We start from the raw sequence: 17884 nt of genomic DNA on the forward strand, positions 1-17884 counted from the left end.
ATTTTTTTTTTACACTTGTAATATGTATTCTGATAGTAATTAATATGGCCTTATGTGACAACAACGAATTACGAATAGTGTTGATAATTATTAATACTATATGGAGTTGTTATTTTCTCTTGCATTGCAGTCCGGAATAGTATAAGCCAAATTGACTGGCGTCACTCATTACTGCTATCATATATGTATATACAGCCTCTTTTCTGGTATTTGATATTAGTTTTAAATCTTATTGAGGACCTTAACTGAATAAAAAATTCAATAAACTATCTTTATCTACTACATATTAATAGATTCATACGGGCGCGCGCGCCTGCACAAACACACAACAAATTCGAACGTTAGACGAACGTAGCCATATTATGAATAATTATCACATCATCGTGATTCATATAAATTATTTGAGCTACAAATGTCCTTTAATATCTATTTCGCTCTACCTCGGAATTGATATATTTTCATATATGTAAACCAAAGGGGAATTTTCTAGTTGACAATAATTTCGCCCTCTCGTGGGTTTGAACCACCGTCCAGTGGACAGAGACGAAATCAAGACGTCAGTTACGTTATCGATTCGGCTAACGAGTGAGGTTATAGGTTTATACCGATTTTGACCTTACAAGTCACCGTCGATGTGATAATTATTGATAATATAACTACGTTCGTCAAACATTCGCATTTGTTAACCTTGTTGAGGGGGTTGGATATCGATTCTAATTACGAAAACCGAGTTCGACGGTGATTTGTAAGGTCGGAATCGGTATAAACTTATAATATCATTTGTTACCCTAATCGATAACTTCACTGAAGTCTTGATTTCATCTCTGTCCGCTGGACGGTGGTTCAAACCCACGAGAGGACGAAATTATTATCAACTAAATAATTCCCCTTCGGTTTTCTTACGAAAATATATCAATTCCGAGGTAGAACGAATTAGATATTAAAGTACATTTGCAGCTCGAATTATCTGAATCACGGTTATGTAATAATTAATCTTTCTAACAAGATTCCTCTTTCCACTGGATGAATCTGTTACAGGCGTACATGCATGTATGGATATATTATATATATATTTATATAATATTATATATATATATATATGATATATATATATATATATCCATATATATATATATATATATATATATATATATATATATATATATATATATATATATATATATATGATATATAATGAGTGTAGGCATAGACGGCGATCACTATTTTCTGTGTGATCCCATATGGCATTGAATGGTGGTTTTGCTAAAAGCCTGTTTGTTCCAACATATCTTCCTAGGTGTTCAAGCCAAGGTGACGTTCTTAGCGCGTTGTTTTTCCCATCAACTACACTCGTTTTTATATACAACATGAGGTTGCATTTCGGGGGATACGATAGCTTTGTACTTAAAAAAGCTGCCAGTAGTGTACTTGTTTAAATACTACCCGAAATTAACTTGGGTATGAAATTCTCTTATAAGCTTGAATAGTTTATCTTTAATAGAATCTTTCGGGAACAACTTCTCTAGTTCTTTGCCAACAAACGTATCTATGAAGGCATCTTAAAACCGTATTTATGAACTATTTCTTTTATAAACTAAAATTCTCAATGTTAAAGGCACGGGTTACGAGTTTAGAGAGTAAATTGATATATATATGTATATTATATATATATATAATAATACATAAATATATAATATAATATATATATATATATATATATATGTATGTATATATATATATATATAAATATATATTATATATATATATATATATATATATAATTATATATATATATATAATATAATATATATATATATAATTATATATATATATATATAATATATATATATATATATATATATAGAATATATATACACACATACACAGAGAGAGAGAGAGAGAGAGAGAGAGAGAGAGAGAGAGAGAGAGAGAGAGAATCTATTGGTTAGTTTTTAGCAGATAAAAAGGTAACTGTAATAATCACGCTGCATCCTAAACTTCTCGAAGAAAATCGCCCCACCCTATAGTAATAGTAAAAAGTGGTAAAAGAAAGAATGAAACTAAATGAAAGAAGAACAGCAAATCATTATGATAATGACAACATACGTATATCTCAACACTCACATTGTGGCTCCAGGTAACCTTATGAGGAGGAGGCTTTGCAACGGCCGAGCATTCGAAGTAGAGGTCATCGCCTTCCTTGATGTTAGTTGCGTCCAGTGATCTTCCAAGGGTGACGTTGACTTTGGGTGGATCTGTCAAACGATAGAAAATATTATTCATTTATTATTTCATTAGATAAAACCCTTTGACAGGGACAAGCACACAGGGGCCATTGACTTGAAATTCAACCTTCCAAAGAATGTTGGTTTAACCTCCCACTGCAGACCCCACACTGTAGCAGTAATTGATCATGATAGAGAGCCAGTTATTTTTCGTCGCCCCGGTGGAGGCGTGCACCTGCGACATCTGAGCAGCATGCCAAGACACTAGCGACCATATCATAATTGCACGTCAATTTACTTATGTGTACGTCAGTGTTAATTTTCTCTTTGAACAGGATGCAAAGGGAGCTAAAAGCCTTTTCTTAATTCCACGGTTTTTGTAAGACATGCTCTACTCCTGCTAACTTCTATGCTTTCCAGTGCCTTAGACAAGCAGCGTGATTCCACTTCTTTATGATAAAGAAAATCTACAAAAATTAAAAGAAGACAGGGCCTGAGAACTTCCAGGTTGGGCTCGAGCAAGATTTTGAAGAAAAAGTTTGCTATAAACATACAATTTGGAGTTAATTTCCTTTTCGCACAGTCGGTAAATAACAATGCAGAGAAAGAAAGAGGGAGAACAGCTATCGAGGAGTACAAGCTGAATTAGGAACTATTATTGCTAATAAAGGAACATGAATAGCCGTAACCTATAGTTTGAAATAACACGAAAATATTTAAGTAAAAACTCACCTTACTAGTCGTTAGTACGGGGAACTAATTCCAAAGCAAACTTACAACCCTAAGAGAACAACCCACAAAACAACACTTTACGCCGAACCGTGTGATTTGCTTCTGCAGGCAGCATCTCAATCAGGTAATCCCCCTTCACACTGAGCTCTTTACTTGGACGAAGTCATCACGCGTACTTCTAATCATCAGCGGGAATAAGGCATATGGCTAAGAACTGAATACTAAAAGATTGTATATACTCCAAATGATTACATATGGAACGGCCTTCTTTGTTGCACCATATCCCCACACTCACCTTGCATTAGTGCTAACAGTGCCCCAGTAAATTATGTCAATTTGTACTCTCTCTCTCTCTCTCTCTCTCGTAGTTAATTGACTGTTTGCATTTACACTAAATACTCGAAATACACTTTTAGTTTGTGTTTATAAGCAACTTTGTATTATAGACTATATATGTCATGATGACGCAGATAAACTTCAGTTCATTAAACTATGATGATTTCAATCTTTCGTGCAAGTCGACAAAGGACAAATTCTTCAAAGTGAGCCACTACGTTAGGTGTCTCAAACATGGGACAGTGTCTCTCTAATAATGTATTGTAAAATTTATGCTAACTCTATCGCATGAATACCCAGTTACTTGAGAAATAACGCAGAGAGAGAGAAGCTACTGACGAGGAGCAATGAAATGAGAAGAAACAACGCTCTTCATTCAAGAACGATGTTTCTGCAATGAATCAATACTTGAGTTAGAAATCGCCATTTCTACTGAGTTCTCATATAAATATTTGCATGGTATTAAATCATTTTCAGGTGCTTGACTTTTGAAATATATTTTACTCGACAACATCTGAAAATGACAAAATTACAAAACAAAAATAAAAAAAGGCTATAAAATTATTACAGCCCATTCAGAAGGCATAACGCTAACAACCCCATCCCTAATACACTTGCTGAAATCTACAGGTCTAAAAACCTCTGAGATTCTTAGCACACTCACACACACACAGATATATATATAATATATATATATATATATATATATATATATATATATATATATATATATCTGTGTGTGTGTATGTGTGTGTTTATAATCTGAGTATTAGGCCACGAAGAAATGAAACAATTAGCGCAAGATTTCTCCTTTTCACTGTAGGGTCTTTCCAAGCCTCAGGGTAAAAAGGTTGAAAGATCTCATACTTCGTTGATTCACTTTCCTCGTGGCCAAATACTCAGTTTATATTCTACATTACATCGCTATTCCTGTGATGGACGTTATACGCATGTATGTGTATAACGATAACGTGTGTGTGTATATATGTGTATGCATGAGTGTATTGTAAGAAAATTAACGCGATATTTGTTGCTGCATCATTCATAAGCTTTCATGAAACTCGCGTGAGTCTGGCGAGTTAACAAATTGCGCTGCTGATGATGAAGCATAGATAGGAAAAGGAAACCCAGCGGAAGTAAATATGAATGATGTGCGACGGATAATTTAGGCATTTCCAGGAAGACCCTCTGCAGAAACGCTAAATCATGAAACGCGGAATGGAACGAATGTATATGAACGTCCTACTGCTATATCGATTAAGAGTAACAGTAAGTAGAAATTACATCCCTAATGAGAGAGAGAGAGAGAGAGAGAGAGAGAGAGATTACTTGACGAATTGTTTTAACTTATAAGCTATTTCATGAAAAATGTTAAAATCTGTTACTCTGGTGGTCTTTCCTCTGAATTAAATTAATAATTCAAAGTGTGGAAACTATGCTTGAACAAAAGGGATCAATATTTCTGACGAAAATATAACATTAATCGAGCAATAAAGCCTTTTACTTTAGTCAAATGTAAAGCATCTAAAGTATTTTGTAATCAGTCCTATATATATATATATATATATATATAATATATATATATATATTATATATATATATATATATATATATATAGTATATATACATCTGATGAAAGAGCCCACAAGTACACCAACATGGCAGAAGTCAGGAGTTTATGTCTCTATTTCGGAGACACTGTCGGTCTCCCTCAACAGGCTGGTAATGAATTAAATAAGGGCTACAGAGCACTGGTATTTATCACAATGAGGAAATTTTCCAAAAGTTCCTGTCAACAGGAGTGACAAAACAACGAACTTCTTAAACATTCCTTCATTCCTTTGTATCAATAACTGGAAGAATCTTCACACATAAAATAGCAAGATAATAGGATCAACCTTTCAACGGAGCCTGGGACTCTGGCCATATAGACAATATCTTCCTTAAGGCAACGATGAAGCGGATTAAGACAATTCACAGAACCAACGTCGGCTTAGTGGTGACCCTAGGCATCACCTAAGGGCATATCTCTCAATATATATTTCGCAAATGCAACTTCTTTTGTCATTCGGTACTTGATAAGGGTGGAAGTCAGCCCACCGAAATATAGTCCTTAAGCTTTAAACCAGAGTGTTTTAATGGGCCTTTTATACATGAGACGTATCCTGCCTTAACAGAATTTATTTACACACACACACACACACACACACACACACACACACACACACACACATATATATATATATATATATATATATATATATATATATATATATATATATATATATATATGTGTGTGTGTGTGTGTGTGTGTGTGTGGTGTGTGTGTGTAATGCGATAAAGTACACAAAGATACTCAAGATAGCCATATGAGGCATTCCACGGCGCAAGTATGGACAACCGGCGGCTGCAAACAAATTTAAAAAGCATGACGTCATCATTCCCAACCAATAGTAGCACGATTTTCCACACGGTTGGCGAATAGCGTCATTTGTTTACATATGATGTGTTCGGAAGGTATATTTTGTCCCGTGGCTTATGTAGCCAAACTTTTATTTTTGTGGATCACATTTGAATTTACCTGTTAAAAATTAAAACTATTATAGTATTTCATAAGAAATAAGACTGCATTGTGTTTGTAGTGCTGATTCGCATTCATGGTGTAAAGAGAAAATATTCGATGCATGGCATTAAGAGAAAATCCTAGATGCAACGTATCCAGGAATGCATGGTGTAAAATGGAAAATTATGAATACATGGTATAAAGAGAAATACATGGTTTTTACATTCGTGTCTTAGGTCCTGACGTTTCAAGTGACGTCACTGCTTCGTTCTTGTTGACGGCATTAAATTGTGGTACGCATCCTCTTATGGGAAAAAATTCAAGTTAAGTATCTCTGTATACCATATAGTATCTTCGATATAAATATATATATATATATATATATATTATATATATATATATATTATATTATATATATATATTTATATATATATATATATATATATATATATATATATATATATATATATATATATATTATATATATATAATATATATATATAGATATATATATGTATATATATAATATATATATTATATATATATATATATATATATATATATATATATATATGGTGTGTGTGTGTGTGTGTGTGATATTTATATATATATATATAGATATATGTGTGTGTGTGTGTGTTGTGTATATATATAAATATATATTATATATGTGTGTGTGTGTGTGTGTGTATGTGTGGTGTGTGGATTGTGGGAGTGTGTGTGTGTGCGTGTATGTATGTGTTGGGACTGTCGCTCATAAGTAAGGACAATGCTGCTGATTGTTGAATAACATAAAAATTAAGAGGATTTAAAATATTAATTAGAAAGTGGAATAATGAACTTTCACTACAGTTTATAATTTGTCATTTTAAGTGGTGATATAGAAACGTGAGCACATAACTCCCGTTTTTTACTGGATACATGACTAACTAGCATTAGTTAGAACTGAAATTCGAAGCAGGACTCAATCTCTTAATTACAGGTATCCAAAATACAAGTAAAAAATGCACAGAAGTTTCTTCGATGTTTTCTGTATAGCGTATAATTCTGTACGAAACCCTCAGCCAAGGCCCATGAAACTGTTAGCCACGTCCCAGCGGTGGCCTGTGTTGCTGGTACCTATAGCGGTGCTAGACTCACGATTATGGCTAACTTTAACCTTGAATAAAATAAAATCTAACAAGGCTTGAGAGCTGTAATATGGTATGTTTGATTTCTGGAGGGTGGATGATAAACATAGCAATTTGCAACCATCTAGCCTCAGCAGTTTTTAAGATCTGAGGGCGGATAGAAAAAGTGCGAACGGACATACAAATAGCCATCTCGATAGTTTTATTGCAGAAAACTAAAACTGCCAAGTAAGTTGCAGCACAGGTGCAAAATGTAAAAAAAAAAAAAAAAAAAAAAAAAAATCAGAACAATGGACATTTAAGAGTCGATCTTTATAAATTGGTTAACTTCTTTTGGCAATGATTTTGATAAATACAATACCAAAATCCGTTAAAATTGAAAGCAATCTTACTTATTCATATATACCATCAGGTAAGATCACTTACTATGGTTGTTTTAATCTTTCGGTTATTCGTAATATGATAATACATGCAGTTTTTTTTTTAGTTAAAATGCATATCTTACGAGTAAGTGTATTTATCAAAAAATTAATATATTGGCCTTTGTAGCTTCCAAGGAATACATATGAATTTCTTATCAGGGCCGTGAATATCTATCACCGATTCTAAAAACATATACCTCTAGAAATGAAAAATTCTGAAGAAAACATATTTCTATTATGCATTCCCAAGGCCACGACATAGTGTTTTTCGTAACTGATTTTTAAACAGATTATGGATTTCCATACCACTGAATCAATGAGCGTTTCAAACTTGCCATATGTGTTTCTTTAACTCTTGTACTTGAAAATTAGGTTAAAGCTACCATGAGCCGCTTAACCATTGGCAAAAATGGGAATAGCGTATCCTCCCCTGTACATTTTTAAATGGTTGTTAGACTCATGGTTAAATGTCATCTTACCTATTCTCGCCCATAAAAAAAAGGCAAACTATTATACTTGTTCGAAACTGTCTGAGGATAGGCAAGAAGTTGGTCTTTTTACTAAGATTAAACGGCTTATTTAAGCACATCTGTAAGTTCACTGTACTACCATAAATTAGGATAATGTAGGAAACATTCAGTGCTTTAGTAGCGTGGAAATCCATGCAACGGTTTAAAAGTTGCTTACGACATCCAAAAATTTGAAACCTATTATTTTCCTTCATATTTCTAAGGGGACTTTACAAGTCTTTCATACAAACGAATTTCCTAACTTCCCGATCAATCAAGTGACACAGTTGTGTACCTTACCCAGGTAAAGCATCAGATATAGAACCGTTTGTGTTCCAGCTTCTTTGATGACCTTCATAGGTTAGTCTGCTTGGCTTTTGCCATTCTTTAGAAAGTCAAAGGTTCGATCCCGATGTGAGTCAGAAATTTATTCAGAAACTCTTCTAAACATTTATGGGTATATTTACAAGCACACCAGAAAAACAGAGGATTGTTGTTTTCATAGAGATAAAAACGCTAAAATGGAAAATTTGAAAGATGCTTTGAAATTTTTTAAATGTAATAATTTTAGGGTCATTGGGAAGAATATAATTAATGACGCAGAAAAATAGAAGAGGCCTATCAAAAAAAGAATACAGAGATCAATATGCAGCTTACCTTCTGTGGTGTATACAGCTTTTCAAAATACATAAAGAATGAAACCCATTATGGCATATATTAGCAGGTATGAAGATATACCGAAAATTAACAGTTTATCATTATTATAATGCTTGAACACTTGTATATAACCAAATATTAAAAAGTTTATATAATTTGAAACAATGTTTTTAAGATTCTATTAAAACGCATTACTTAAAAAATGTCTTTTCAAAAGTTCCAACCGAAGAGACAATAAACCTAGCTAATAAATTATCATTTTGACAATAGCAGGAATGTAAGTTAGATGATAGAATGAGTTTTAACAAATAACACTTCATGCAAGGAGAGAAGCAACCATGGCCTTTTTTTCCATCCTGGAGAATTAAATTTAACAATCGCTTAAAAGAATTGTTATCAAAGTCCGAATAATTAGGCCTTTGATTATCAGACAATACGTCGATAATATTTTCTAATGCTTAGATATAAAATAGCGTGTGAAACCTTTCGCAATACATAAATATTCAGTGCTGATGTGTCAGATTTACGATTGAGCATGAAATTGATATTCACACCAACTCTCTGATGCAAATCTTATTACAAATTCTAACACGGAAGGGTTAACTTTTCACAATACATTTTCCAAGAAAAAAGATATATTTGAAAGTGAAAGATTGGCAATATCATACAAACTTTAATTTAAAATTAACAATATCTTTAATGTATTTCATAGGGTAGTTTCATTACAACAAATTAAATTTATTTTTGGTAGTTTTTAAAGGTGTACATATATACTGAGTATTTTGCTTTACTTCTGATATTTTTAAAATTCTACACACACAAAAACTTTTCCTTTGAATTAGTAAACTAATTCTTATTCAACCTGAAAGAAAACTGATGGAAGGCAAGATTTGAAACCTAGAAAGGTGATAAATTTCATAATAGCAAAATAATCTAATTAAAAAAAATTGATAGGAAATATTGAGAAACTTCCTTTAAACAAATGTTGGAACTATATTTTCCAACACAGAGATTCGCAAGATGATATCAGAGCAAAGAAAGTTGCTTCCCGCTAAGTTCGTTGTAGTTCTTTGAGGAGTCGGCTGGGTTTGGAAATACTTATTAGGTAGTCACATTTCCACTTTGAGGTCAGGATGTAATTTGATAACCTCAACGATTCTTTTGAAACGCTCACATAATGAATATATGTTTTGGAAAATTAATTTTAGAGATCAGTGATGCTCTTTCTGTTTCCGTTAAACTCTTGTGAAGCTACAAAATTAATTTGTGCATGGCATCTCTGAACTATTTTTCCCTCATAAAACTACAGCTAAAGTTTTAGAATTTTGTTTCTATAAATATTTTTTCATCTTCCTTGATGATTAACAGGGGCAACTCAAATACGGGTACGCGATTTTATTTTCCGACAAACTGACAATGAATGTCTTCAAATATGCGCATGAATAATTTTCAACTATCGCATTTTCAAATGCTGTCAAATACTATTTATTTATGACTCATTCACTACTGGAAATGTCATACACATATTAATGTGTCGCAAGACAATGAAGGTGACTGATGCTGTATAAAGAAAATTATTAAAATTTCGTTCAGTGAAGTAATTCTACACCAGTAACTATGATATTCAGTTGATCTGAGAGTGAAGATTTATCTATCATTTATCAATGCTAGAACAGAGTTAGTTTTTTAAGGCCATGTTAACTTATGCAAGTGATCGACTTTTGCTTAAATTTATTCCGTTGTGCTTAAATTAAAAATTAATTCATCTTATAGCATTTGATAGTTTTATTCGAACAATGAGGATTATGATCTTGATACTAAACATCAACAAAGTTTCCCAAGCATTGGCTGGGCTTGAGCTAGGGTGGCTTATCACATCCCGTGTTCTGTATTGTGTATCTCAAAATAATGAGGAAAGTTTAAACTGAGATCGAATTCTATCATACAACAATCCGCCAAGATTAGTTATTACCTATAGTTATCCTCATCTGAACACTAAATAACCATTTATAACGACAGTGATATATATGCTTATTTTCCATTCTCTTACGATTATTTATGCTGATTTTCTTTATACCGCATAGGCAATAGAAAAAATCACAGGACTTGGAAAAAATCCTTAATTATAGGAACCAGTATGGACCAGATGCATTCTCATGTTAGGAGAAGCGAAGAACTTCCAGAAAATACAGAAAACACTAGGAGAGTATAAGACTGCAGTTGTGGAGAGCATGCAAATCAGAAGTGCCAAGCTTCCAGGGATGAAGAAGAAGCCAGCAAATGTGGTTCTGAGTCGGCTGACATCTCTTTGATGAGAATTCATCAGGAAAATTGACTTTGCATCTAAAAAAGCGCATAATCTATTGCGTCGTGAATATTCCAAAAACTATTAATATATTATTTAGTAAGATGAAATATCCCAGTATACCTTCCTTTTAAAATACGTCATATACTAACGATTTGTATCTAACTCTCTCACTTGGTGCATGTTAAATCGGTCTGGTCCTATTTTGGCAGATACTGACATCATCTAGGTCGTTTTCACCCGTGCTTTACAGAAAGGGCAGTGAAAAACTGAACAAATATCTCTTAGCAATTATTTTTTCTGCCATGGTTTATTTCCGCATGAAAGGTCAAAAATAACTAATCACAAACCATTCTCATTACTGTTAATGGATCTATAGAATTACTGAAGATTAATTATGATATTAATTGCCAATGAATGATTATCAGAGGATATCAAAAGGCGGCCTTATATTTAGGCCGCCTCTGGTGATGATCAGCAATAATGGGAGGCTTTTTAATTGGATGTAATAGGTAAATAAGTAATCAAGGCAATTAATTGGCTGCTAGATATTCTGGAAAATTTTAATCGTTTTACGCAGAACTGAGCATTATTGTAGCGTGACCTAGCAGCTAGTATTAATAGAAATTATGCTTCGAAGCAAAACCGCAAAATGCAATAGCTCTTTTTATTTCCTAGCGATTTTTAGATCCATGGATGATGAATACGGTTTAAAGCATCAAGGGTTTTGATAGTTAGCGGAGGTAGTGCAAGGATAATACCAGAAAATTCAGTATTGAAGGAAGAGTATTAAAATAAAGCAATATTGACGGGAATAATTTTGTACCAGTAGCAACAACAACATCTATAAGCAATATAATAATAATAATAATAATAATATAATAATAATAATAATAATAATAATAATAATAATAATAATAATAATAATAATAATAAGCCAATACATAAAAACAAATAAAAATATATGCCCTTTCTCAATAATGGATTATGGTTGTCAAATCTCTCGACGAAATCTAAAGGTTTAGCTAAGGCTTAGCAAAATAAAAATAAATAAATAAATAAACTAAATAAGTAAATAAATAAATAGATAATTAAATAAAGGAAATCTATTTTGCTCTAAGTAAAGTATTAACACCAGTATTGTTAACGTAAACAAGTGAAGCAGAAGTGGCTTTATTTATAAAGTACTTGATTTCATGAGTCTCAGCCTTCTATTAGTTAGGCTTAAAGTTTGAAATATTTTTGGGTGATACATCGTAAGACTACCATAATAAAACTGAGTATCATCACTGCTGCTAGCGTTAAGTAAGAACTACGAAGGTTTGCTCTTTAATCCATATATTTCCGGAAAATTCTTGAGGTTGTTTTAAATTCTGGTTCACAAATTACTAATATGACATCATATAGGTGAAAATCCTATTAATTCGTAATAACTTAATGTTTAATATCATTCAAAATTTGCGTGATCTCAAGTGTAAAAGCATTCATAAAAGAAAAAAAAATTGTGATAAAAAAGACCTGATTCTGCCACTCAAAACTAATCACTCACTCCAAAGAAGACAGTAATGTCATATGATTAAATCAATCCCCTTAAAATGATTCAGCCTTCTAGGTATTGTAATTCTTAGGATATAGCATTGAGAATTTATCCAAGGTTTAAACAGACTTGCAACTTGGCCGAAAGTTGCGGATTCTTTAGTTAAAGCAGTAATGGGATGACGAAATCCAGCAAGATTTGTGCCTGAGTTGAATCAGTATCGTAACTGAATTTTAACGTTTTCTGATCTTTATTTCCATTGTCGTAGTGACACGAGAAAGCGCAGCTAAGTATTGTCCATGGCAGAATAGTTTTGTTTCATATATCTCCCTCACAAAATTTCCATATAGAGATCCATGGCTGGATAAATAACTTTGTGATGTTATACTTTCTAATGCTGAAATTATATGTAATTATCAACTTTCATTGCAGGATGTTGGGGTAATATTATTAGTCTTATGTATTATTATTAATCTTGTTGAATATAAAACTGTGATTGATTTTAAAAGTACCATAAACACAGATAGATCTGGAAAAAGTACAAGAATAAATGAAAAAGTAGTATATGCATATATAATATATATACGTATTATATATTTATATATATATATATATATATATATATACGTATTTATATATACATATATATATATATATATATAGATATTATTATCTATATATATATATATATATTTTTTTATATATATACATATATTATATATATATATATATATATGTATATATAATATATACATATATATATATATATATATATAATATCTATATATATATGTATATATATAATATATATATATACATATATATATATAATTATATATATATGTATATATAAGATATATACATATATATATAAATATATATATAGATATATATATATATATATATATCATATCTATGTATAGATATATATAATAAATACAATATTATGAGATATATATAATATATATAATCTATATATATATTTATTAATATAGAACATAGTATATAATATATTAATATATGTTAATAGATTTATAAAAAAAAAAAAAAATGGGGTTAGATAAGGCTTTATATCTATAAAAGTAAGACGTTATTGTATATAGTAATATATAATTAATAGAAAGATTAAGGGTAAGATATAGATATAGATTATATATATATATAATATATAGAATATCTTAATGTATACTATTTAGATGTATATATATATTATATATAATTATATATATATCTACATATATTATATACATATGGATATAGAAGTATATATACCGGATTATATATATTATACTATATAGATATCTATATCTAATATATATATATTATATTATAATAATAGTTTAAAGTAATTTTGCTATTCGAAAGTGCCCCACTTTCACCATGAGCTCCAATTCCTAATCCGTAAATGCACATACTTCGCACAAATTAAAGGGCACTTCCGTCAAGTTGCTTTTGATATTAGTATGTCAGACAAAATTATGAAAACCACCTACCACCAGTTTTCATAACCTGGTGAATAATGAAAAGACTTCACTTGATAAGTATCTGCTCTGAGAGGCTCATTATCCTATGAATGGATGGAAGCAGCAAGACTGAGACGTGACTCTCGTTTTTCCTCCAGTTCATATGCAGAATACAACGGGTCTGAGAGAATAAACCTCGCCAGAGGCAGGGAGGCAACGGAAGCGCGGAATCCTCCACCGGCTTATTTTGTCTTTAGCCAACAATGACAGACTACCTCATTCAGCCGTTGGTGCTGCTTCGTGATATATAAACGGTGCGGTTGTTTGCATATGAAGGAAGGATGTAGTTAGCGTGGCATTCGAAAATGGTTGGCGGTGAGTGACGGATTAATCATGCGTGTTGGGACGCGCCTCGCTAGATGGAAGTGAAACACACAGAGAAATGATGGAAGATATAGTAATGAATTCACGAACAGATGCCGAGATTCTGTTCTATTTCTTACCCCGAAGACAACATAATTTACGTTCTTTCTTGACGTCAGCAATCATGAGGAGGCTACCTTTCATTACAAAGGATTAGGAGAACGAGATAAATACTAAAATAAACGACTTTGTTTTTCATTTTGTAAGTTTGATCTCTTCTTAGCTTTTTATGACCTTGTTTGTTTTCAGTAGTGAATCTTGTGCGATTAATGAGGAGAGTAAAAACGTGGTTTACACTAGGGGTGGGGGAGTTAAGGGAATAGTTGTGAGAAGCTCCTCTCGTAGTCACAGATTAGAAAAATGTGTAATAGAATGAGTGTTGTTAAGGTTCATGGGTTGATGAATAATCAAAGATAAAGAGTGGCATAAACGTGGAAGAGCCACTGCTGTTGTTAACTCTCGGTGGCCGTAAACAAGGCTGGACAATTGCCGGGCACCAGAGAGTCACTTTTCTCCAAAAGTTGAATTGCTGTCTCTTCCAGAATTCTACTGTCGCCGATCGCGGAGTCAAGATTAAGTATTGAAATCTTCGGTAATGATGCGTAAGGTTTCAGTTTCTTTAAACACCCCCCTTCCACCCCACCCCGCCCCCCACCCCTCTTCAAAAAAAATATATATTATTTTCACTCTCAAAATCTGATCACTTGTTAGTTACAGGCCCAACCTGGGTAAAATTTTGAAAAGCTTGCACAAGGTCGAAGCGTTCATAGCTACATTTTAGTTGTTGCTGTGAATCTCTTTGGATTCCACTTTGAAGGAAGCGCATGTAAAAGGCTTAATTGGATGTTACGCTCGACTTTCAATATGGATTTAAGATCGCTCAGACGGCCAATAACGTTCTGTTATACCTGCACAGGCATAACTGCGGAGGTATAAGTGAACGCTAGTGGCGGCCTTGAAGTACAAACATCTCTTCAACTCACAATTAACGTTGAGTAGTCTCATGTCATAGTGACTGGAGAGATGATGGACGCTAGAAGGTTCTGCCGTCAGCACTGGATTGTGGGCAGCGCACCTCAGACTCGTGCCGTCGTCGCTAGACTCGGGAATGATGCTCACCATAGAGACAGTGCGGTTGCCGTCCTCAGACACCTGTTTAGACAGAAGAAAATATTAGATTAACATCTTGTCCGTAATTTACTATAATATTCAAAACATAAAGCAGCTACCATACCCCAAAAGGAAAACTAATAGTTAACATGAATTGTGAAATAGAGTAGGAAATATTGATAAGAAAATAACAGTAAAACCTTGTATTGTTACTTTTGACCTCAAGGAAAGCTCTTGAATATATATGTAATGATTCCACATAGGAAATGAAAATAAGGCATTATCAGATTGAAATAAATAAAGGAAGTCTAAAAATTAAGATTCTATCGGGGGAAGTGATGACTTATATTAAATAGTGACTTACTTGCACTTAATACTTACATTTGATTTTTCCAAATAAATTTTCCAGAACGAGTTTTGGTTACTGTGTTCTCCTGCAGACTCGCAGACAAATGAATTAAGTAATTGTTTCAAATGAAAAAGAGCGCGCGTCAGTAATACAGATATAAGGAAAGACCAAAATATATCTTACTTCAGATAGAAAGCATTAAATATGAGCATCATAATTTGCCTGACAAAAAAATGAAAAAAAATTGAACAAGGTAGATTTTGTGACAGAGGAACACATTATATTTCACTTGATCAACCACATTCCGGTTAACTGGGCCGTTAATTAGCTGAACTCAGTTGGGAATGCAGATGGAACTTTAATTATTACATCTAATCGCTTTAATTCCCTTTTGGTGGACGGGAAATGGAATGTGAAATGAGTATTCTTCCTCATTTCCATATTCACATTCTGTTTCTTACTTTCCTCGGTAGGTCTGTCTGTCTGGCAACTGGGTTTTTCCAGCTCATATCAAAGCAATATTAATTCTCTTTTTCTCTTTCTTGACGTATAATGGTGACCTTACTTTTACTTTTATTTTGCAATACAGCATGTAAGCTAATAAGTATATACCTTCTATAACTAAGTGTTTTATTACACTTATTTCTGTTTTGAATTTGTAGCAAAGTAAGCTTTTCAGTTATTCACTTCCCAGTTCCTCTTCCGGTAATTGTTTTTCACTTTTCTTTGATATGAATATTGACCTTCCTTATTTTTGAGAGGAAATTATTGCTAGAATAAAACCTGATCCGTTATGTATCATATAAATACTATATATAGTTCACTTTTCTGATTGTTATGATGTCTTCCGGGTATTCGAATTCAAATGAAATTCGAATTGTAGGTTTTCCGTCCAATATATAAGCTCTCTCTCTCTCTCTCTCTCTCTCTCTCTCTCTCTCTCTCTCTCTCTCTCAGTGCAATGACATCGGAATGAAAGAGTACTTACTTGAACGAATAATCTTTCACTTAAAGTGGGTTTTACTTCGCTTTGTTTTATTAATTTCGTGCAGTTCCAATGTTTTCGATACTATTCTCTACTTTTTAATTTTTTTCTTATTTCGCGTTCACCTACCGATATACTTAAGTGTTCTTTTCTGTTCTGTAGAACTAAATCATTATTACTATTAGTGTACACAAGGGTAAATGAATCAGTAAATGCAAAATACTCAAATTTAGAAGCACATCCATCTCAAAAAAAAGGGGGGGCGGAGGGAGGGGCGGGAGCTGGTACAGTGGAAAATCGAACAATATTAATAAAAATAACAAACGCTTATGGAATTAACCTGCTTGAGAAAGAAAGAAAGAAAGAAAGAAAGGAAAAAAATATAAGGGTAACCATAAAACAAGAAACCTTGAGCCATCTTCAAAATATCAAAACTGTTCCTCTTGTGATGTGTAAGTTAATAAAGAAATGTCATGTCTTAGAGAATGATACCGTCTTCTAGAAAGTCTATTTGCAAGAGCATTGCTAGTAAACTGATAACTCGGCCCCTGTTACCATGGCCGTCGGGAACATGAGAGTTTTCCCTCTGGTTTTGAGGGATCAAGGAATTAATGGTCGAGGGGACAGAAGCTTCTAAGTCAGGGAGACTTACTTCGCTTCCCAAACTCTCGATTAAAAAGATTTCCACGCTGGAAGTTAAAGGGAAACATGCAAGGATCTCCGATTGTTTTCCTACTATGGCCCAACGCGAGTCACTTTATTTCTATCACAAAATGCGTACGTTACCATTCCGCTTGTTCACCTTAATGAATGCCAAAATTACTTTTGAACCTTGGCCTTTAAAGCGGAACGTTTGTATGTCTATTTATTCGTTTATTCAATTTGATTCGGGTTGGAAATTTCTGAATCTATTTCCCCCTTCTCTTAAAGAACAACCCTGACAAAGTGTCTTGCGTCCTCCTCTTCGCCGGACAGAATTCATTGATTAAATGGCAGATATTCACGAATGTCATTTGAGATTCTAAATTTCCCCCCTCCACCCTGAGTCATTAACTTGATTAGTCTCTACGGGAAAGGAAGGGTGACTACCTTGGCCCTTCCAATTATCTTTCCAAGGCATCTCCTTCTAATAAAGTTA

The 17884-nt window shown here is 32.9% G+C and overlaps 1 protein-coding gene across 2 annotated transcripts in view; it reads right to left on the reverse strand.

The window, feature by feature from the left end:
* LOC135206258 (uncharacterized) overlaps positions 1 to 17884 on the reverse strand; it is a 212169-nt gene that overhangs the window by 41154 nt on the left and 153131 nt on the right. For both annotated transcript variants that reach the window (XM_064237674.1, XM_064237665.1), the window contains exons 8-9: positions 15286 to 15454; positions 2125 to 2255 (exon numbers count right to left, since the gene is read on the reverse strand). In XM_064237674.1, coding sequence (XP_064093744.1) covers positions 2125 to 2255; positions 15286 to 15454 — 300 coding nt within the window. The remainder of the gene's footprint in view (positions 1 to 2124; positions 2256 to 15285; positions 15455 to 17884) is intronic.

Source organism: Macrobrachium nipponense, chromosome 11 (genome assembly GCF_015104395.2).
Source record: "Macrobrachium nipponense isolate FS-2020 chromosome 11, ASM1510439v2, whole genome shotgun sequence".
Lineage (NCBI taxonomy): Eukaryota > Metazoa > Arthropoda > Malacostraca > Decapoda > Palaemonidae > Macrobrachium > Macrobrachium nipponense.